The sequence below is a fragment of the Phocoena sinus genome, chromosome 3 (genome assembly GCF_008692025.1).
Source record: "Phocoena sinus isolate mPhoSin1 chromosome 3, mPhoSin1.pri, whole genome shotgun sequence".
Taxonomy (NCBI): domain Eukaryota; kingdom Metazoa; phylum Chordata; class Mammalia; order Artiodactyla; family Phocoenidae; genus Phocoena; species Phocoena sinus.
In genome coordinates this window covers 116,509,862-116,533,369 of record NC_045765.1, presented here as the reverse complement: position 1 = coordinate 116,533,369, position 23,508 = coordinate 116,509,862, and the positions used below count along the sequence as shown (strand labels likewise).

At 44.4% G+C, this 23,508-nt stretch overlaps 1 protein-coding gene across 4 annotated transcripts in view; it reads right to left on the bottom strand.

Moving 5' to 3' along the window:
• Positions 1 to 23,508, bottom strand: part of ZNF366 (zinc finger protein 366) — a 190,415-nt gene that overhangs the window by 16,799 nt on the left and 150,108 nt on the right. For all 4 annotated transcript variants that reach the window (XM_032629153.1, XM_032629155.1, XM_032629156.1 and 1 more), the window contains 2 exons: positions 3,694 to 5,057; positions 342 to 533 (listed from right to left, as the gene is read on the bottom strand). In XM_032629153.1, the coding sequence (XP_032485044.1) occupies positions 342 to 533; positions 3,694 to 5,043 (1,542 nt within the window). In that variant the 5' untranslated portion in view covers positions 5,044 to 5,057. The remainder of the gene's footprint in view (positions 1 to 341; positions 534 to 3,693; positions 5,058 to 23,508) is intronic.

The window sequence follows — 23,508 nt, the reverse complement described above, 5'->3', positions numbered from 1 at the left end:
GCTTTCTAGAGCACCAGCTCTCACACCGCCTTCATCCTTTAACGACCTCATTCCCCAAATGGGCCTCCCACCCTCAGCGCTCCCTGCACTGGCTGTCTCCACGCCCTGTGCACCGATTCCACAGCGAGACACACGGGGCAGCTCCTAGGGCTCAGCTGAGCACAGCTGCGGTGGAGAGAGGCACAGAGCAGCAGACAGGCCTGGGCTTGGCCGCAGACATCTCTGAGCCGCAGAGGTCCCTCTGATGAGACTGAGTACAAGGTTCCCTGGAGATTCTTCCTGCGCACCTGCACAGCCCTCTGAGCCCCCCCTCTCCACGCTCCTCCCGGGCAGCCGCCCACCTTGCATTTGAAGGGCTTCACATCCGAGTGGACGATCATGTGCGCCTTGAGGGTCTGTTTCTGCACGAAACTCTTGTAGCACAGGTGACACTGGTAGGCGCGGATGTTGGTGTGGATTAGCACGTGTCTCTTCATGTTGGCCAGCAGAGTGAACTCCCGCCCGCAGATCCCGCATTTGTGCTCCTTCACGCCCTGGGAGGGGTCAAGACGCAAAAGAACCGTGGTTAGCAGGTAGCCGACTTTCACCAGGACGGTAGTCTTTGCTTTTCTCTCTGCCACATAAATCCACGAAGGATTTGGTGAAAGATGCTGAGTTCCAAATGGTGTGCCTGTAGCCTTGTTAAACCACTATTTTCTTGAAAAGTGGTGATTACGTAATCCTTTTTTTCTTCTAAAAACCATAAACTAGCCAGACTGCTAGAGGAAAAGAAAGCTACTGGTTTTGTTGTTCCTGCTGCTGCTGGGGTTAATTCTATGGTAACAGTTCTCAGGGATTAATAAGACTTTGGTAAGAGCACCATGGAATGAATGGTATGTGAAATGAGTCTAATCCGGCTTTCGTGATAATGAAAAAACAAAACCCCCTAAACTGATAATATCATTTCCCATATGAAAACCAATGTTCTCTTGAGTTCTCATTAATGGATTTGAAAATCCAAGAAGAACAACTCACATCCACACTTCAAAAAATTACAACTCGATAATCGCCTCTTGAGATGGTCCCCTGGGCTCCCACGGGCCACAGTGGCCTCTGTGTGATTTGGCTATGGAGCCTCCAAGCCGGCTTCTGTCTGATAGAGCAATTTGGCAGAGGAAAGCTTTCTGAATTAGAAAAGGGGAAAGAAGAAGATTTTCTAGTTCCCTTGCTGTTTGTGAAGTGTTTTAATACTTAAGCATCAATGCCCTCAACTGAAAGCACTTCTGGGGACTCTCGGTGTGAGTAGAGTATTACCTAATCCTGACTAACCAGTGCTTGTCTGAAACGGCCATTGCAAGAAATCTTGACCCAGAATGACTTTTTGGAAGGACCCAGAACCATGGTATTAAAACTAGGTTATTACAGGTTTAGGACAAGTCATTTAGCTAACAACTGTATCTTATAAAACCCATATGGCCTGCTATTCATAGTGACCTAAGGCAGGAGGGGCTCCAAGGTTCCCTCTGCCTATATTTTCATTTCTTTAATTTGCGACATGGTAAGAGAGTACCACTCCTCAGTTTAGGTGAGCCCGTGGCACTAAAGGGTGAGTTTGGGTCTCTGCCCAGCTGCTTACCGGCTGCATAACCTTAGATGAGTCCTGCAGCCTTTCCTGGTGAAGGCTTCCTCATCTCAAGTTGAAGTGCTGGGACAGGAGAACCCGGGGGCTCTTTCTAACTGGAATACTGTCTAGTCTAGATGATTGCAGATGAGTACGGATTTATGCTAATGAAGAGATCTAAATTTTAATGTCCTCCTAAGAAGATGAATTTTTTAAATGTGCTGCATATTCAAACAGTGAGTTTAAAAGTATTAAATTAATAAAAACTATTTTCTTGATGGGTTTAAAATTTACTTCAGCATCTTTCTTCTCAAGATTGTCCCTATACTTGGTTATGATCTAGTTAGCACCTACTTATCACTGTTTTTGGAATTCTCTAAAGAGAATTCTGTGAACAAAGTAAAATTCACATGTGGGCTGGCCTAGACCTCAAGTAAATGAGAGACTGGACACAGCTTAGGGAACAAAGGAAACTGCTGTATCTTTAATGAGATCAATGAAATCTCAGAGAGGGGACCTGCGGAGCTGCTGGGTGAAGGGAAAGAGGGAGTAGTCTTGATAGTTGTGTTCAAGGGCTCAGGTGCTAGAGACAGAGATGCTGGGTGACTTCCCATGGCTTGGTGTCTTCATCTGCAAATCTGGAGTAATGATACCCATAGGTAGCTCTTACAGTTGTTGAAGAGGATTAAATGAGATGTACAGTACCTGGCACTTAGCAAGTGCTCAGTAAATACTACCTGTCACTGTTTGCTGACTCTTTTAATTAAAATGCATTTTGCTTCCTAATGCAAACAAGACCTATTTCAGATACCAGGCTGTTTCCTCCATTTTGAGTTCATTTTCTACCATCTCACAGAATTTTTATGTGTTCTAAAATGCATTTCTGATTCCTCTTCCACACATGTAGGAGTCCCTGGAATTAGCACATGGCCCCCCTGGTGGCTGACTCTCAGTTCAGGCTCCTTGTTGATGGCTCCTGCACTAGGCAGACACCTCCTCTCTGGATGCATCTAAGGTGCCTTTTGCAGGGCAGCTGTTTGTGCAGAGCCCACGAGGCAGTCATGCATTTTGTCCATATTTGGTCCTAACCTATCAAATGAAACCCACAATGCCTGAGCAGAAATATTATCTTGGCTGAGCAAAGTCCTCCACTGACCTTTCAGAATGAAAGAATGTTTTAGAAACTCTGGCTTGCTAGAAGTCTCTTCTGCCAAAAAAACCACTTGAGGACAAGGGTGTGAGAGTAGAGTTCAGTGGGGCAAACTTCCCCTCTTAGAAGCTCAAAGCAGACCCAAGTTAGCTTGGCTGGGTAAGATTTCAGGAACGCACTGGGGCCTTGTTTTAGTTCATCCTGAATGACTCCAGGGCTTTGTCTGCAAACTAGGCTGAACTTAGACATGCAGGCCTACATTTCTCCTTGAAGACCTGAGGCTGGGGAAGGTAAAACCAAACCCAACAGAGAAGAATGCTCTCTCATGCCTCCTATAATACAAACCACAGAGCACTGCCACCAACTAGGCAGAAGCTCAATGGAGGAAGCACAGACCCGGCTGGACCCAGGCCAGGCTCTGCTCCCCTCAAAGCCACCTGCAAATGAAGCAGTTGAGGGAGAAAATAAAGCAAAAGGTAGCCACAACTTTAGCAGAAAAAGACCCAGAGAATGTTCTAGAGTTTTCTAGAAGGCTCCGATTCGTGTATCCCAGGCACAAAGCTGGTCTTGGGCAGATAGGGACTGATGCACCCTCATGCTAGCGCCCCGGATGAAGTTTCCAGAAATAAAATTTTAGGGATTCTGGGAGGCGAACAAGCACCAGCCCAAGCACCAGCTGCTGCCTTCATCCTTCCACACCCTCCTCTCCAAACTGCATTCTTTCTTTCTTAGGACCGCCTGAGACTCCAGAAGTCGAGACGGGAAAGGGCTTGATGGCTAGTCTCCTTATTCTCCCCCATTTCAAGGCGAGGAAGAAGAACGTCTGGGCTCAGGTAAGGGACGCCTCCTGCCCAGAGTGACACGTGTCAGGGGCGGGAAGCAGCGCGGGTCTCCCGGGCCCTCGGCCCAGGACTCGCTCCTCTCCCCTGGGGCCCCGCAGTACCTTGTGCGTGAGGGAGTGCTGCTTGAGGTGGTGGGGCTGCACGAACTCCATGCCGCACTCGGAGCAGATGTAGGGCCGGATGTCCTTGTGCTTCATCATGTGGTTCTGAAGCTGACTCGGGTACTGGAAGGTCTTGTCGCATTCGGAGCAGCTGTACTGGATGGGGCCGCGGTGCGTGGTGAGGTGCCTCTTCAGCTGGGCCAGCGTGGGGAAGTCGAGGCCGCACTCCACGCAGATGTTCTCCCGCCCACTGGCGTGCTTGGCCTCGTGGGCCTTGAGCTCGCTGGGGTAGGCGAAGCCCCGGCCGCACACGCGGCAGTTGTGCGGCTTCACCTCGCTGTGCTGCATCATGTGACGCTTCAGGTGGCTGGTCTGGGTGAAGGCCTTGTGGCACACCTGGCATTTGTGGGGCCGCGTGCCCTGGTGGGTCAGCATGTGCGTGTGCAGATGGCTGAGCTGCTTGAAGAGCTTCCCGCAGCGGCTGCACGCGTGCGGCTTGATGCCGCTGTGGCCCAGGATGTGGGTCACCAGGTTGTACTTGGAGGTGTAGGACTTCTCGCAGGTGGGGCACTGCCAGCGCTTCTGCGCGCCGCCCACGTCCACGTAGTAGCTGTCGTCGATCTGCACGTTCACGTCCACCCTCTCCACCTTCTGCTTGGTCTCCTCGCTCTCCCGCGGCTCGGCTTTGCGGGGCAGCATTGGCTCCGGGGGCCGCTTGGGCAGGAAGGTGTGCCGGCTGAAGGGGAAGGGCGAGGCCGAGGGCACGAAGAAGGGGAACACGAGGCCCGGGGGCACTTTGGGGTAATAGGGGTAGGGCGTGGGCAGGAACGGAGGGGGCGCGGCCCACGTGGCGCTGGGCTTCACGGGCTCCTGCTTGACGGCCTTGCCCCCCAGGTGCTCCAGGCTGCGGTAGAACTGAAAGCCCACGTTGCACAGGTCGATCATCCGCGAGTCGTACTTGGGCCGTGCCGGCGGCGGCGGTGGCGGCGGCGGCGGCGGCGGGAAGAGCAGGCGTAGTTCCGGGGGCCCGGGGTTCTTGCTCTCTTCCGGGTGCAGGGCAAGAGCGGCTTCTTCCGAGGGGTGGTTATAGGGCATCTTGGTGGGCATGCTCTTCCGTTTGCGAGACCCTCCTCCTTCAAAGACGCCCGGGAATCCGTCTAGGTCTCCTGGAGGAGGCTCATACCGGAACTGGGAAAATGGCCCCCGGAGAGCTTCCGGGAAGGGGTGTCTTGGAGGAGCTCTTCCTCTGGAAACCACTGGCTGCAGGCCGTGGGGGAAGGAGGGGGCCCTCTTCGCACCCAAACTGAAATGCACACCCTCGTCTTTGACCATCTTCATTTCCTTCTGCATCCTTGGCAATTTTCCTTTAAAGAGAAAGAAACTTATCGTTAAAAAAAAAAAATCCCTTTTTCCATAAAGAGTTGTGGCTAGATGTCGGTACTAATTTATGAAGAGTAATGTTTGTTTAATACCGCTCCCCATTTATCTGAAGGCTGTTTAAAATATCATATTTTCCCCCTTGCAAACCCGGTTACTAATATGGAAAGCACTGACCTCCTGGAGTGGGACCCTAGGGCTCCTGTGTAAATCACAGCCACAAAACCATAGCTGGGGGTGGAGGAGGGGAGGTATGAGAGTGGGCTGGATTGGGAGGAAACCTGAGAACTCATCTGGCCATTGTCCCCATCTGAGATGAGGGTACCAAGGCCCAGAGAGATGAAGCAACATACTTGAGTCCCACAGCCACTCAGGGCAGGAGTCAGAACTGGAACACATTCTTCTGCGACTTTTCAGCCTGAGATGGAATTGAATCTGCCAGATGGCGCTTTAAATGTCTTTTAGGGGCAGTTCTTCTCTAAGTGAATTGATTTCCACTGCCTCTCCCTGTCTAGGGGCCTTGGCTTCTGGAGGATGGGGATATTGAAGGCCACACAGGAGAAGGGACTTTACTGCTTAACTCAGATGTCAGGCTTTCTGAGTATCCACCCCCAGCAAAGTGTGCTGCTGGGATATATAGAGCAGATGAAATCAATGTGATTAAGAAAAGCATATAATCCAATGTTACAGAGTCATCCTGGCAATTCATGAATTCTAATCCTCCACCTGAAGCAACTTCAGGGAAAAAATTCCAAGATCGTGAGTCTCTAAAACTGCACTTGTGTCTCTTCCTTCACGTTGGTGTCATTCAGAATAAAGCTTGGCCTTTGGTGTTGGTGACTCCTGTGGTGCCTGTCATTTCCCTGCTGAACCAGTTACTGTGTCCTGGTGACAGCATCAGGTATGTCTAGGAGAGCCCGTAGGGCCGGAATCTAAATCAGGGGGCCATGCTTCCTTTCACACGTCTCCTGGCCAGTTTTCTATCCTCCTCACTTGGATACAAGTGGAAAGAGCCAAGTGGCTGACTTCACATTTCCAGTGAAGCCCTTTCTACCTAGATCCTCTGAGCTTGAATGGGATTGGTCCCCTTTGCTCAGCAGAGGCTCCCACAGAACCAGTCAGCCTGGTCAGGTGTCAGGTCTGGCCTCAAGCCACTGAAGACAGGGCTGGGATAGGTTCTGGACTAACTCAGGTCTCTGGCCCCGGGAATGACTACATGCTGAGCAGTGCAGGGTGAGGGTTCCAGGGGTGAAAGGACCAGTGATTTTCTGTAGTCCCTGGTGAGGCAAATGCAGTTTTTACAAGTACCTGGATATTCCCAAATCACATGTGTGTCTTTATGAGAGGTTTGAGAACCACAGCACAATTAGAACAGAAATGGGTCTTTTTATGTTGGATTACCAATTCATACACAGAAATCCAACTGAGGGAAAAAATATGTGCCCTTATTATATGAATATTTGGACATTCTTTAAAACTGTTATGTGAAAGTGTTAGAGAACTAAAGCATAATGTCAATTAGTCTTTGCTTTGTGTTTCTGTGAGTGGGAAGATAGCCCTGACTTGTCTTCTTTCTGTGGGTTTGGGGCTTAGTAATTAAGAGGGGGAGTTTGACTGTCCAGCCTGTGCCCCATCCTTTTGTTGCTTCTTCCTAAAATTCTTACTGAAATGCTAGGTCTTCTACCTCTGCTGCCTCAAGGACCACGTACTTGTAGGAAGTGATGAGAGCAGTACGAGAATGCAATGTCTAGCTTTGTGAGTCCAGGAGGGGTGTGGGGACGCCATCAAAATGAGGGGAGTAGTGCAGCTGCTGTGAAAGGACCAGGACAAGGATGGAGAGGGCAGAGGCTCTTGGATCATTTCCTAAATCATCTCTTGCCTAATTCGTCAGGTCCGGAGCCCTGGATTCACACACAGCTAACGAGGGGGTGGCCCTGGCCCACGAACTTGTTGCATCTATGAAAATAATTGGCTTTCAGACAAAGCTAATATGTCCCATTGAAATAGAGGGGGAAAAGTGGCAGCTCCTTTCTCTGGAATTTCATTTTGGCCACAGTTGGTTGTATAGGAGATCCTATTTGCAAAAAGGCTGCTCAGACTGGAGAGAACTGTTCCAGGCTGCAGTGACTAGGGCAATCCACAGCAGAGCCTATCCAAATGCAACCAGGTTCTGTTTTATTCTTATCTGGTTAAAAGTGGCAATGGTTCCTATGTCATATTAGAGAGCTTGATTGGAGAATTGGTAAAATAGACACATATCAGAACATGGGCCTTAACTTATTGAGTTTTTTGTGTATTTTATCATTAAAAAGCTATTTGAAAGTGCATGGCTAACGCGCTGTATCATGCCAGAATGTTACTGACTTGGAAAGGAGTGTTATCACTAATTTTGAAACTGAAGTTATTTTGGTTTGTACACATTATTATGGTCTTTGTTTAATACTTTTGCTTTTAGTTGTGACATAGTCTACTAATTCACTCATTTTAATATATTAGGAGTGACACTTCTAATATAATGTTAAGTTCAAAAGCATATTTATTTTCAGTGTTTACATTTTTATTTTGTCACCATTGACCTAGTAAAGCAAAGAAACATTGTTGAACAGAGCTGATGTGATTTTTAACATAAACGGCAGAATTATGTCTCCCAAATCCAGAGATTTTACATATGTACATTTTAATTTCCTCCCTATTTTAATATGGTAAACATTTTTACCCAGTTTCTGACGTGTGCATATACATACCCCACCTCTAAAATAGTAGTCTGCCTGCTCTAGAATCAAATCAGTAACTCAGGAGGTTTCAGAAAGCATTGAGATTCATCCATGGACATTTTCCCAGACCTGTAAACAGCAGCCCCTTTCTGCATAAAGATCTGAAGGAGCACTGCCAGTCCCTACACAGGTCGAGGAGAACTAGATCTGCTTCCTCCCGACCTTCTTGAGACATAAGCCAGCTGTAGCTGCTGCTAGTTATTCATATCGCTGTCTTTTGAGTCCAGGGTGCCAAGGAGAGCCCTGGGGGGTGGGTAAAAGAATTACACCCCCAAAACAAATCCATATCAGGGATGGGGAGTGTTGAAGGGACGAGCAGGGAAAGGATGTCTTCCTCTGGAGGTCATTTATCAGTCAACTTAAAACTCTGGACGGCCTCTGCAAAAGTATTAACAGATTCCTAGAAAACCTGAATGTGTGCCACCGCACGCACCCCTCTGTCTCTAAAAATAGCTCGGCAGGCATCCAGGACAGATGCAGGATTCTTATGTAGGAGGCAAGAGAGTCTTGGGGGCAGCGTAGGGGGTGGAGGAACCGCAGCCCCTCCCCTGGCCAGTAATCTGTGGCTGCTCCCAGAAAACCAGCAGGTTAGAAGACCATTCCTCACCAGGATGTGCTGAAATGATGTGCAAAAATAAAGAACTGAAATTGTCAAAGTAGACAGCTATAGGAGAGTGCAAAGAGCATTGGTTTGGAGCCTGAGGATCTGGGTTTGAATGCTGGCTTTGTGTTAGCAGCTGTGGGAACATGAGCAAATTAATTTGGAGGTTTGATTTTCTCATCCATGAAATAGGGGTTGGGCTATCCCCATGGGGTTGTTGGAGACTTAAAATAGAATGTGTATGTGAAAGTTTATTAACACTGGACAATGTGGTAGTGCTCTTGAGTGGTAGGAAAGAATAGACACGAGAGGAGGGTTGGGGTGATGACCAGTGAATTGAAGCTGACTGACCTCATCTCTGTTTTCCAAGCTGAAGCTCTTGGTCAACAGTGACTGGCATCTGGGCCTCCTCAAAACCAAGGCTTTACCCATTTAGCCCGAGCTGGTCTTATCCCAGCAGTGAATGTGAACCACACTACAAAAGGCCAATGGGTAAAGCCAGGATAAGTTTATTTATTCAGTGTGGAGATCAACCTTCTAGTAAAAGAATACTCCCCCATCCCTTCTCTGTGGCTCTTTCCTCTTACGGACATATCTTTGAGCTTGCATTAGTAACAGATGACTTTGGTTACAAAAGGGATTGGGGATTGGGTGGGGACAAAGGGGACTGGGTGGTCTCATGAGCTATTTTAGCCAGTCTGTGGGAAGCTGAGGAATTGTTCCTATTTTAATATCAGAGGCCACCTTCCAAGAGACAAGAGGACCTGTTTGTCAAACCCAAAGTCTCAGACACTGGGACAATGCTGGGTCAACACTGGCAAACCAGCTCTTGCAATGCCTGTGGGACTGTGAGGGCAGAGACTGGGTTTCTGCTGGGTTTCCAGTCCCCAGCATGATGCCTGATGCAAAGTAGATGCTCAGTAAACTGCTGTGGGATGAGAGAAGGAATGAATGGTTCTTGTTTTTAAAGTCTCCATATGGAACTTTAAATGTTTAATTTTATCTTACATTATCTAGACTGCAGGTGACTTTTGAGCGACATCCCTAATCAGATCATGAGCACACTCATATATTCTCGGGTCGTTATTGTGGGAAGAACCTGATTTACACACCTTGTGTGTGCTCTTGCTTGGCTCCGTTCCCAAGGTTACCACTCTCTGAAAAGACCCTCAGGTTTAGGGTAAGCCCTAAATCCTGGCTATACTAATGCTAGGATATAAGATTCTGCAACTCAGTCAGAAAACAGATGCCTGAAAAGTCCAATAGGCAGAAGATAGAAAGACTCCTGGACTGAAACTGAAACATAAACCAAGAGTGGGTGGTCACCCTGCACTCTTCCACCCCAAGGAAATGTTTGGGAAGTTGGTAGCATCTACCCCTTGTACTAATGTGGGGTGGAGAGGGAGAGGCCTCTGACTAATCATGCATCTTCATTGCTAGAGTCAGACAGTGTTCTAGGGTTCCTGGCTTTCTTCCATATATACTCAATCGCCAAACCCAATAGGCTGTAAGTCAGGAAGCAAATGGTTTGAGGAGGAAAATATTCGGTTGATCCGTGTTAAGGGAAAAAGGGACTCAGGATGTCTTCTGTAACAGGTATTATCCATAAGAGTTAGTTATGAGGAAATGGGGAATGAATGGATTTTAAAAACAAAAACAAAATCTCTTTGAACCATAAATACCAATTAGAAATGCAAGGCTTAACCAAGATGAAACTACTTTTAGTTTAGGGAAAAAATTCTTCTAATAATGCCCTTTAATTGGGAATTCACCTACTGCACCAAAATATAAATATTCCCCAGATAAAATTACTGGTATTTTGTGGTTCTCATTGGAATCGGAGGTCAGTCCAGTAAATGCTATTAGAAGAGTCACTGTGAGTCAGCATCCCAGGGGCAGATCTATTTATCCCTACTCTACAACACTGATTTCTATTCATTCTGAAATTCATGAAAGAATATATTCTCTCACATTCTTTATTCCTTGAACGTTTCCAGTGTTTCATTGGAAAACATTACATTTTACTACTGGAGACACTGACTTCCCTTTTACTTTGAGAGAATAGCACTTTACTTACGTGGTCAGCCCTGGAGCTCTGCCCTCAACAAAGACGGAGGCAGTGAGGAGGTGCAAGTAGAGGAGAAGCTTAAGAATAAGAAGCAGTGCTGAGAGCAGCGAAGGGTGGAGAGTTGTGGGAGGATAACAGAAGGGCAGGATGGGAAATGTATGGACTAATTGCCAACCTCTCTCTGTTCATACAAAGGGATCCTGTTATAAGGCTCCTCCAAAGTGGGATTTTATTGGATCACCTGGTTCTTTCTGAATTTGTGACTACAGAAAGAGACTTTGAGTCGTAGAATTAAACATTCTAATGATTCAGCATAATTGTTTTAATATATATGTTTTTGTACTGTTGAGTTCTTCATCTGCAGGTGTTTGGCAAGTAATGATTGCATTCCTGATATTAGCAGGAATAGAAGGATCTCCATATGCATCTGGCAGGTAGAGCAGTATGTTCTAAAGAGATAAATGGTCTGCCTTGTCACTCCCTGGGTTAGAGGCAGAGTCAAGAAGAGGGAACCAGAAGCCTGGTAGCCAGATCTCAGAGCCCTTCTGGATGCCCCTGTGGCCCCTGTTTAATGTATAAACCTGAATTCCTTGCGTTTTGTTATAAAATGTAATCTGTCAGCCATGGCATGAGCTGAGTTTTCTAGGTTGGTCAGAAAATATTACTTGGTGATGAGACCTGTTCACATGTGAAATAGTCAATTGAACTCATATATTATTTTTTTTAAGTTCCTAAATACCGCCAAGACATAACATAAAGTCAAGTTTAGTTTTCCATTGTTTAAATTGTCCATAATGAGCATGAATATGTACCATTTACATATAGATATATTTTGTAAAGAGCCCTATTAAGACAGCAACAAGAAATTCAGCTACTAACTTGCATAGGTTAAATGGATATGGGTTTCATTTAGGAAAGTGCTTAATGCCTAGGTCTAGTGTCTGAAAAGCAGGGATAAATATAATTACTTGAGCCCTGGAACAGTTGCTAGCATGTTGGGGTTATCACTGCCCTCATGACCCATTTAAAGGAAGGAAATGAATTGGAGATATGACTTAGCAGTTCTCTCTCCCATCTCTCAGAGCTAATATATCTCTTGGGGATGGAGCTTCAACTGGAATGTTAGAATTTTCCTCCTAATTTCTTTGGAGTAATGTCCTTAGAATATATCTCAATTTTGTTGTTGTTTTATGTTCACAAATCAAGTAAACTTGATACACCCGCTCCTAGCCAAGCAAATAGACACATGCATAGTCAAAAGCTTCATTTTGTCTGTCTCTGAGGATGACTGCATATACGGTCTGGTGGGCCTTAGAATTGGTAGATAATACCAGAAAATATGACGTCTGGCAAGCAAAAGTAGTAAGAATCAACACATAATAGATGAGGTTAGCCATCTGTGGAACGAACCTATTTAAAAATGTCACTCAAGGCAATATTTTTGTGGGGAGGGGAGTAAAAAAACTGTTTTGTATCATGATTGTGGTAGTGGTTACACAACTTAAATAGAACACAAAAAATGAATTTTACTGTATATAAACTCAAATAAGTTAAAAAATATAAAAGAAACATACAACAAATGTTATTCTGTACATTATAAAAGGAGAAATCAAGGATATTTGGGAAATATCCAACAACAGTTAAGGTGACCAGATTCTGCTCTCTAATCAATTCATATCTTTGGAATGCATCCAATAATATGCATATGGTATATAAAGAGGGGTACTGGGTTTTAAAAATTTGATGATCTAAATTCCTGCTCTATCCAAAGGGGAGACTTTATATATGGCAGATACTAGCTTTTTTTTTTTTTTTTTTGCATGTATTCTATTCAATAAGAACATTGTGAGGCAGGGATTGTGCATTAAGTTATACTTCAAGGTCTTCTCATCTTTGGCCCTTCTTGGATGTTCAGCAAATAGTCCAACACTCTTTGTACGTAAAGTAGTCTGCTATTAGTGGATAAGATCATTCTGGTGACTAGAAAGTATACTCCTACCCCTTGTCAATTAATAGGTTGATATTGACAGTTAGGTCCATAGATCACTCTTATGAATGAATCATTTACCCTGAGACTGATTAACTGAGTGCTCTTACAAAATGGAACTCATGAATCTCCAAAACCCGCTGACCAAATCCTGAGTCATGTCAGCCCCACCAGGAGCTGCTACCCATGAAGTCTACCTGAGCAGCCAGCTGCCTTCCTTCTCTGATACCTTTCACTGACTATATTAGCCAGACTGTCCCAAGTTTCTACAGGGCAGGAGGTGGAAAGAACCTCACCTACCGGTGGCTTTATGGAGACTTAGAGGTGAAACTTTCCATTCCACCAGAACTGGAAGAAAATTCCTCACTTCTCTGAAGTCTATCACATTTGTTTGATGTTCCACTCCTTGACTGGGTCCTGTGCTGCTAGTCACCTTTCTGTGTGGGTGGGTAGCTTATATTTCTAACAGAACCTGGCAGAAAGTCAGAAACTTTCCTGTTGCCTTATATATTGTTGGGGTCTAATCATGACTTGGGAATTTATTTGACAAATGCCACGTTCTAGCTTGCTCTATGCTCCGTGATCCCAAGCAGAATTTTGTGTTACACGAAAGAAGGAATAACTGCTTTACCTGGCCTGTCCCAATTCATCCTGAGCCAACTTCACATCAATAAACTGCCAAGAACATCTCCGGTGAGGAGAGGGGTTTAGTGAAGGTGTAGCAATGACTAGGGTTGTGCTTTTCAGAAAACATGGCCCCCTCTGCTTTATCCTGGCTCAGAATCTTTGGCCAGTATGTGCTGTATTCCTTTGACCTGGAAGATGGAATGTCTTATTACACTGAAGTAATATGAATGATTGTGGGAGGGCTCTGGAAATGCCGAAGGGCACAGTGATCAAATGCCACTGAGTCTCCCAGGGAACGTGTCACCATAGAGTACAACATGCCCACGTTCTAGCAAACAATATCCCGGGAGGGCAGGCCACCACCATTTCTCTCGCTCACTCGACAACTCCAAGTGCCCCATGCTGTCCTGGCAAATGCTCATTAGCTTTGTGGAAACACCCATCCTAATGGGCAAGTGGATCTGTGACCTCACCCTTTCTTTTTATTTTTACATACGTAGGATTCCTGTTCTTTTTCTGCCTTCTGATGAACAATTACTCTTCTTCTTGTCCCTTATACTTTTTAGTTCAAAATCTTCTCACTGATCTGCTTTCTGTTGACTTTTCTATTGATTCTGCTCACTAAAGTCATTCTTGGAAAATATATATACTTACAAAATATATAGACTTATCTCCTCATGTACTTGTACCCATAACCTATCTTTGGCAAGAAACACAGGAATCTTGTAATATTAGTTGCCTCTGGGGAGAAAGACTGTGTGGCTCGGGGTGGAAGGCTTGGGAGTCTATCTAGCAGCCAGGTTACCCACTTTAGGAGGGACCAGTCCCATCAGAGTCTGTAGGAAGGTGCCGCTCAGTTGTACAGCTCCCTGGGCAGAGAGGAGACTTTTAAATGTATACCCTTTCAACTTACATTTTTGTACACTGTGACTGCCTTAGCTATTCACATACTTGCATTTAAAATATAAAAATGCATATTGTCTTTCAAACAGCAAACATTCAGACACAATTAGTCTTGAAATCCCCTTCCTTTTGAATGCTGAACAATTCTCTTGAAGCGTTTCTTTGGACTCTCCATTTTTCTGCCCCTGGCAGAGTTTACCCTGGTTTATACTTTGGGCATGCAGCTTTATGACCCAGGCTTATATCAACAAGGAAATAAGTATAAGCAGCCACAAAGACCGCATGAAGAAAGTCAGGTGTGTATAAGTCACAAATAAACTACATTCAACCTTGGAAGTTAAAGATGAGTGTGACTTGAAGATTCACAATAATTACAGAATCACACTGCAAATATGACTAATCCGGTTTCTCCATTCTACCCACCCCTGAGTTTTTCCTTGGCTCCTTCCCCAATGCTGAGAGGGAACACTAAGATGCTAAGGATGAGGTTGTTGGATTGGGGGCAATGTCAGGTCCTCCCCCCAGGCCTCAAGGTAGTTAAGGATAAAAGTATGATCGTATTTATGCCACTGCGGAATCATGAAATGTCAAAGCGCAAAGCATGCTCCAGCCCTCAGATGGGATTAGCCCCTCCTTCCTCTCAGCCCCCGAGTCTGTACCCACGCCCCTGATGTAGCCTCCGCCCGGAGTGTTGCAGCCATCTGCCTCCGCAACACGCTGTGGTCCCCTTGCGGTCGGGACTAATTCCCAGACATTTCTGTGTCTTCGCTGACTTGTACAATGACTGGTACTTACTAACATTTTTAAGTGATACATTTTCAAATCACAATAATTTTCTAGTCTTAAAATGATTTCATTCTGTTTTTATATGTAATAATATATAATGTAAGATACTCTAGGACTTGTTATTGCTTCAGCATGTCTCTGATTCTGGGATTTTTCTTTATCAATTTCTCCTTTCTAATAAGTTCTGTCTCATCCACCCCAAATGTTAACTTTCTACATAGAAAAAAGGACCAAGAAGTCAGTTTGCCAACACCTTCCATCCTGACCATTTATTCTTGGGTGGTCTTTACAAAATCCTGTTCGTTGTTCCTTGGACATGACTATTAGCTTCTCACCTTCTTCCCATTCCCATACCTAGTCTTCTAGTTCAAGTGCCCACCACATCACTGTAGGGTTACTTTCAACAGTTTCCATCCACTCTTCCAGATCTTCCTTCTCCTTCCTTCCAAATCCCTTGAATACCAATGCCAATTCCATCGTCTGAAAATTCATCAACTTTCAATATTTTTTTGGCTGCACTGCACGCTTGCAGGATCTTAGTTCCCTGACCAGGGGTTGAACCAAGGCCCCTTGCAGTAGGAGCTCAGGGTCCTAACCACTGGACCGCCAGGGAATTCCCTGAAAATTCATCATTTTTCCTAAGACAACTCTCTGTTCAGGATCCTACAACAATCGTGTGTAGAGATTGCTAATTGCTGCTCCAATATCCATTCCCCCTTCCTTGAGAAATGGAACCCTGATTTTGCTTGTGGTGACAATGTGCCCAGCAAAAACACTAACCTTCCCAGACATTCTTTCAGTTAGGGTACCTAGTGCCACAGTTCTGGCCCATACAGATGTAAGCAGAAGGCTGCTAGGAATTCCTGAGAAAGCCTTTGCATTCCTAATACAGAAACCACCCACTTTATCCTTTCGTGTCTCTTTTTTCTGCCTGAAATGCGGTTATAAGGCTGGAGGTGGAGCAGCCATATTGGAACCGTGAAGCAATAAAGTTAATGACAATACCTTCCACAAATCGTGGCAGAGGGGAAGAGGGAAAGTGTCATTGTGGAAGTCTTGAGCCCACTTGGTGCTAGTCTTCTTGCTTTCTGAGAAAATGAATCCTTTACTTGCTTAAGAAAATGTATTCAGATTTCTGCGGTTTGTAACTAAACACATTCCCCATCTGATACACAGAGCAAATCAAATGTAAATATCTCTCCCTGACCTTCCAAGTCCTTTATAAACAGGTCCAGCTCAATTCCCTTTTTCTCTAAAATTCTCTCAACCCCAGTGAGACCAGGCCTTCACTATTCTCTACATGGGGCAAACTAATTCCTACCTCTTTGCCCTTACTTAGATTGGTTGGTCATCCAGGAATATTCTTTCTATTGACCCACCTCTTCTTCCAGACTGAACTTAGATTCAGCTTCTTTCTGGAAACCTTTTTCCCTACTCTTATGCCCAATTATCTCTCCCAAGAAGATAAATCCTACTGCATCATCTCATGGAACCCTGGAGATTCCCTAAGAAATTGAAAGTAGAACTACCATACAATTCAGCAGTTCCACTGCTGGGTACATATCCAAAGAAAACAAAACTATTATCTCAAAGAGGTATCTGTACTCCCATGTTTGTCGCAGCATAATTCACAATAGCCAAGGTATGAAAACAACCTAAGTCAATCTAAAGTTATGTAATCTAACGTTACAGATCTCCCCACCTTCCACCTCTCTTTCACAGCCCCAGCTTTACTTTCCTGGCAGAACGATTAGAATATATCTTGGCCATTCATTTATTTATTGTCTGTCTTGCCCCACTGGGCCATAAATTTTGTGAGACCAGGTACCTTGCCTATGTTCTTCACTGTTTTACCCACCTAGAAGAGTGCCTGGCACATAGTAGGTCAACACATTAGGATCATTTGGGAAGTCTTAAACATGTAACACCCCCCCCCCACACACACACCTAAAATAAATGCAATGCCTAGACCCCTCCCCAGACCTGTATTATATCAGGATCTCTGGGGGTGGGGCTCCAGGTAAGGCACTGGTGTTTTTTAAGAGCTCTGTAGTTGATCCTCATGGCCATTCAAGGTTAAGAACTACATTAGGGAGGTGCTCGATACAGAGCCTACACAATTAGGGAAGCACGAGCGGGCATGAGGGTGGCGGTAAAGGAGGGATTCTGATGGAAGAATCCCTGTGACTTGCAGTCATCCCTGCCTTTCCACCTCCTACCCAGGCTCCTAGTGATGGGGTGTGAGGGTGAGGAGAAGATTCTTCTCTATGCCAAGGCTGAGTTGATGAAGCACAGCCCATGGCAGTGGCCACTTTGGGGTCCAGGTAATCCACAAAGGAAAGTATCCTGGAGAGGTCATGCTGTACCTGGTGAGAGGAAGGGCACCACAGTGCACTATTTGCACACATACAAGTCCTAGACTGGAGAACCCTCCTGACCCCTTTTCCTCCCCCCAGGCCTCCAACCCACTCCAGGGCCCTGCCTAGCCACCTTGCAAGAAGCTGAGCTGGAGATTTGCACCCACCCTCAATGCCCCACCACAGGGATGGCTCTTCTTGGCTCTTTTAACTTGCAACGGTTGACAATAAGGAAGAGGTACGAGAAGATTTTCTCCCTACATGATTATGATACTTCTGAAAGGTTGAGCTGTGGGATTTTTTTTTTTTTTTTTCACTTCTCTCCTGGAAATCACCTCCATATGCTGACTGGACTGTAGGATAAGACTTCTTCTTTACACTGAGAAAGCATTTCCCACTATATTTAGGAGACAAGTGGAACTGCTAATTTTTCAGCTTCCTTAATGGCTTTCAATGCTACTTGTCAAGGCTGATTTACTTTAAAAAAATTTTTTTTTATTTTCTAACAATAAACAACTAGATGTAAAATCTTCCCTTGTGCTTTGATTGGTGGTTCACACCTTTTGGAATATCTAGCTCATAATTTCAGAAGGAAGCAGCTGGTACTCGACGTTTAATTCCAACAAAATGCCTCATTCAATCCCCCCTCTCCCAGATAGGGTACACAGGCAATTGGAAACTATTCAATGACACTGATCCAAATGTCCACATTAAGTGTGGAGAAAAGGTAGAGTATGCTTTTAATATCCTGGAAGCTGAGCTAATGGCATTGAAATGTCTGATCTTAAGAAAACAAGATTGTGGCAAGAAAGGGTGACTATTTTAGCTGCTGTTGATATCTGCATGGGGAACCTTTGAAACTAGAGTAAACACACAGGTTTTTGTTCCTGAGTCTGGGTGAGTGTTTTACCCAAGGAGCTTTGCTGTAAATCAATGGTTTAAGTATTAATAATGATAGGTATTGTTAACTGAGGACTCACTGTGTGCAAGGCTTTTACATAGATTATCTTGTTCAATCACTACTTTAATTATCCTTATTTTATAGATAAGGAATTTGAGGCATAATGAGTATAAATAATTTGTCTAAGGTCACATAGCCTGGAAGTAGTAGCTCGTAGCCAGGGGTTGGCACACTTTTACTGTAAAGGGTCAAAGAGTAAACTTTTTTGGCTTTGTGAAGCCTACAGACTCCATTGCAACTACTCAACCCTGCTGTTGTAACGAAAGCAGCTATAGTCACCATGTGAATAAATGGGAGTGGCTGTGTTCCAGTAAAACTTTACTGGTGGGCTTCCCTGGTGGTGCAGTGGTTGAGAGTCTGCCTGCCGATGCAGGGGACACGGGTTCATGCCCTGGTCCGGGAAGATCCCACATGTCGCAGAGCGGCTGCACCCGTGAGCCATGGCCGCTGAGCCTGCACATCTGGAGCCTGTGCTCCACAACGGGAGAGGCCACAACAGTGAGAGGCCTGCATACCGCAAAAAAAACCCCAAAAAACTTTACTGGAGATAGGTATATAAATGGGAGAGAGAGAGAGAACTATATCTCAATAAAACTGGAAGAAAAGTTAAAAAAAATAAATAAAATTTAAAATTATGAAATTAAATTTTAAAGGCTACTGTACTGTATATTTGAAAAAAATCCTTTAAAACAAAAGTAGGTGGTGGCAGCCTACATCATTCTCAATGGTGAAAAGCTGAAATCATTTCCTCTAAGATCAGGAACGAGACAAGGATGTCCACTCTCACCACTAGTATTCAACATAGTTTTGGAAGTTTTAGCCACAGCAATGAGAGAAGAAAAAGAAATAAAAGGAATACAAATTGGAAAAGAAGAATTAAAGCTGTCACTGTTTACAGATGACATGATACTATACATAGAGACTCCTAAAGATGCTACCAGAAAACCACTAGAGCTAATCAATGAATTTGGTAAAGTTGCAGGATACAAAATTAATGCACAGAAATCTCTTGCATTCCTATACACTAATGATGAAAAATATGAAAGAGAAATTAAGAAAACACTCCCATTTACCACTGCAACAAAAAGAATAAAATACCTAGGAATAAACCTGCTTAAGGAGACAAAAGACCTGTACGCAGAAAACTATAAGACACTGGTAAAAGAAATTAAAGATGATACAAACAAATGGAGAGATATACCATGTTCTTGGATTGGAAGAATCAATATTGTGAAAATGACTATACTACCCAAAGTAATCTACAGATTCGGTGCAATCCGTATCAAACTACCACTGGCATTTTTCACATAACTAGAACAAAAACTTTCACAATTTGTATGGAAACTAAAAAGACCCTGGATAGCCAAGGCAATCTTGAGAGAGAAAAACGGAGCTGGAGAAATCAGGATCCCTGACTTCAGACTATACTACAAAACTACAGTAATCAAAACAGTATGGTACTGGCACAAAAACAGAAATATAGATCAGTGGAACAGGAGTGAAAGCCCAGAGATAAACCCATGCACATATGGTCACCTAATTTTTGATAAAGGAGGCAAGAATATACAATGGAGAGAAGACAGCCTCTTCAATAAGTGGTGCTGGGAAAACTGGACAGCTACATGTAAAAGAATGAAATTAGAACACTCCCTAACACCATATACAAAAATAAACTCAAAATAGATTAAAGACCTAAATGTAAGGCCAGACACTATAAAACTCTTAGAGGAAAACATAGGCAGAACACTCTATGACATAAATCACAGCAATATCCTTTTTGACCCACCTCCTAGAGAAATGTAAATAAAACAAAAATAAACAAATGGGACCTAGTGAAACTTAAAAGCTTTTGCATAGCAAAGGAAAACATAAACAAAATGAAAAGACAACCCTCAGAACGGGAGAAAATATTTGCAGATGAAGCAACTGACAAAGGATTAATCTCCAAAATTTACAAGCAGCTCATGCAACTCAACATCAAAAAAACAAACAACCCAATCCAAAAATGGGCAGAAGACCTAAATAGACATTTCTCCAAAGAAGATATACAGATTGCCAACAAACGCATGAAAGGATGCTCAACATCACTAATCATTAGAGAAATGCAAATCAAAACTACAATGAGGTATCACCTCACACCCAGTCAGAATGGCCATCATCAAAAAATGTACAAACAATAAATGCTGGAGAGGGTGTGGAGAAAAGGGAACCCTCATACACTGTTGGTGGGAATGTAAATTGATACAGCCACTATGGAGAACAGTATGGAGGTTCCTTAAAAAACTACAAATAGAACTACCATACAACCCAGCAATCCCACTACTGGGCATATACCCTGAGAAAACCGTAATTCAAAAAGAGTTGGACTTCCCTGGTGGCACAGTGGTTAAGAATCCACCTGCCAATGCAGGGGACACGGGTTCGAGCCCTGGTTCGGGAAGATCCCACATGCCGTGGAGCAACTAAGCCCATGTGCCACAACTACTGAGCGTGCGCTCTAGAGCCCGTGAGCCACAACTACTAAAGCCTGTGAGCTACAACTACTGAAGCCCGTGTGCCTAGAGCCCGTGTTCTGCAATAAGAGAAGCCACCGTAATGAGAAGACCACGCACTGCAACGAAGAGTAACCCCCGCTTGCCGCAACTAGAGAAAGCCCACGCACAGCAACAAAAACCCAATGCAGCCAAAAATAAATAAATAAAATTTAAAAAAAAAAGAGTCATGTACCACAATGTTCATTGCAGCTCTGTTTACAATGGCCAGGACATGGAAGCAACCTAAGTGTCCATCGACAGATGAATGGATAAAGAAGATGTGGCACATATATACAATGGAATATTACTTAGCCATAAAAGGAAACGAAATTGAGTTATTTGTAGTGAGGTGGATGGACCTAGAGTCTGTCATACAGAGTGAAGTAAGTCAGAAAGAGAAAAACAAATACCGTATGCTAACACATATATATGGACCCTAAAAAAAAAGGTTCTGAAGAACCTAGGGGCAGGACAGGAATAACGACGTAGACGTAGAGAATGGACTTGAGGACGTGGGGAGTGGGAAGGGTAAGCTGGGACAAAGTGGCATGCACATATATACATTGCCAAATGTAAAATAGATAGCTAGCGGGAAGCAGTCGCATAGCACAGGGAGATCAGCTCGGTGCTTTGTGACCACCTAGAGAGGTGGGATAGGGAGGGTGGGAGGGAGGGAGACGCAAGAGGGAGGGGATATGGGGATATATGTATATGTATAGCTGATTCACTTTGTCATAAAGCAGAAACGAACACACCATTGTAAAGCAATTATACTCCAGTAAAGATGTTAAAAAAGAATAAATAAATAAGCAGGTGTTGGGCTGGATTTGGCTCTGGGGCAGTAGTTTGCTAACTCCTGCTTTTAGCCAAGATGCTAAGCTCTGTTTTGAGGTTTGTTGCTGGACTCTTTCATTTCAATAATCCTCTTTCAAGATCTTTTACATTTACGTATGAGCCATTGAGCCTACTTACACGATGACCTACTGAGCAAATAATTGTGATTTTTTAATAAGTCACATTCTTTAATGCCAGCAACACTCTAAATGTTCTAGGAAAGAGCTTCTGGATGAGTGGGATTATAAGCCAACCAGGACTCTTCAGAGGAAAGCCTCCGTGTGCATCTTAGCTCTCAGGAGCTTGTAAGCTGGCACGGTGGGAGAGGAGCTGGGTTTTGCAGCATCCGCTCTGTGCCAGGCCCTGTGCAGAGGCTCTTCATGCTCTCCATGTCCTCAGAATGTCTATATACCACTCTTTCCATACAGGCTTCAAGGAGGCCCTCAAAAACACACAACACCAACAAGATAAAAGAACTGAAGAAGATGGAATACTGTATCATTCAATCCCCACATCAATCCTGCAAGACAGGCACCATTATTCCACTTTATAGGTGAGAAATAGAAGCTCAGAAGGGAAGTTACTTGCCTGAGGTCAGAGAGTGAGTAAGTGGCTGAGCATTTCACCCCAGACGTGCCCAGTTTCTTTGCCTGTACACCTTCCGATTGGCTACAATGCCCCTTTGTAGTGGACTGCACGCCTCACCTTACCTCATAACTCAATCATTGAATGAGTTTGGAAAGTCAGTTCAATCTGAAATTCTGTTTGCTTCCGCTCTGTAAAAATGAGGATAGGAAACCTTGGTGTATCCTACTCGCTTGACATAGTTGCTAAGATAGTCAAGCGAGGTAGAGTACGTGAAAGATCCTTGCAAAGTGTGGAACTCTGCCAAGGTGCCATGGTGGCATGTGCCAGAGAACTGGTCAGAGTTGCCGTGAGGCAGCAGCTTTCACCCCCTCACCACACTGCTGGCTACTGAAAGGGTTCCCCTGCCCCCAGGGGACCCTGGGCCACTGAATCATTCAGATTGCCCAAGTCTGGAGAGGAATTGGCCCCCTAAAATCCCCTGAAGTCAGCCCAAAGCTCAGGAACTTGGAAAACGTAACAGAATTGTCATCCAATTTCTATTCACATAAATGACTCTTACGAAGGCACTCATAAGTGTCATCACCATCTCTCCCCACACCGCCTTCCTCCCAAGGGACCTTCCTCCTACTTCTATTCCTCTAGTCTCAAAAAGGGCTCTTTCTCTTCAGGATACGTATAAATCCAACCCTTTCTCCCAGCTCTAACCCCTGCCTAGTTGTTTCAACGACGTGGTAAGGAACGCGGTATGAGACGGCTTTCATGGGTCTTTGCCTCAAAGCTGTGACGTTTCAAAACTGTTGGCTGAAAGTTAGAAACTAGAAAAGTGGAATAGCTTGATTATATAAGGAAAAAAATGTCTGTATGTCAAAAATCACATAACATTCAAAAGGAAATGGCAAACTGGAAAAATATTTGCAACACAGGACACAGAACTAGTATTACTCGGTATCTAAGATCTTCTACAAATCAATCACAAAAGTGACTACTCAAAGTGGGAAAAAGCCATCAAAAGGCAATGCACAAGACCAATTCTAAAGAAAAATTAAAAAAACGTTTTGCCTAGTTTGAAGTAACACCAGATATCCAATTCTTATGGAAGCATCAATAAAGGAAACGTTTAGACAAAACATACAGGATTACACCAGCATGTGTAAATTGTGTGCGTGTGTGTGTGTGTGTGTGTGTGCACTCACATGGGTGTGTGTAATCTCTCTGTATAAACCTACACCTGCCTGAGCCAATTTGGATGATTGGAGAGAGTGATATTGGAGACGATGATTGGACTGAATGGCAGATTTAAAACTTATGAAAACCACATATACAAACATAGCCAGGATTTCAACTCTGAGAATTTTGACAAAGGGAGAAAGAAGCAGATATGTTTAGGGAGGAAGCAGCCTCATAAACTCTTGTTTTGC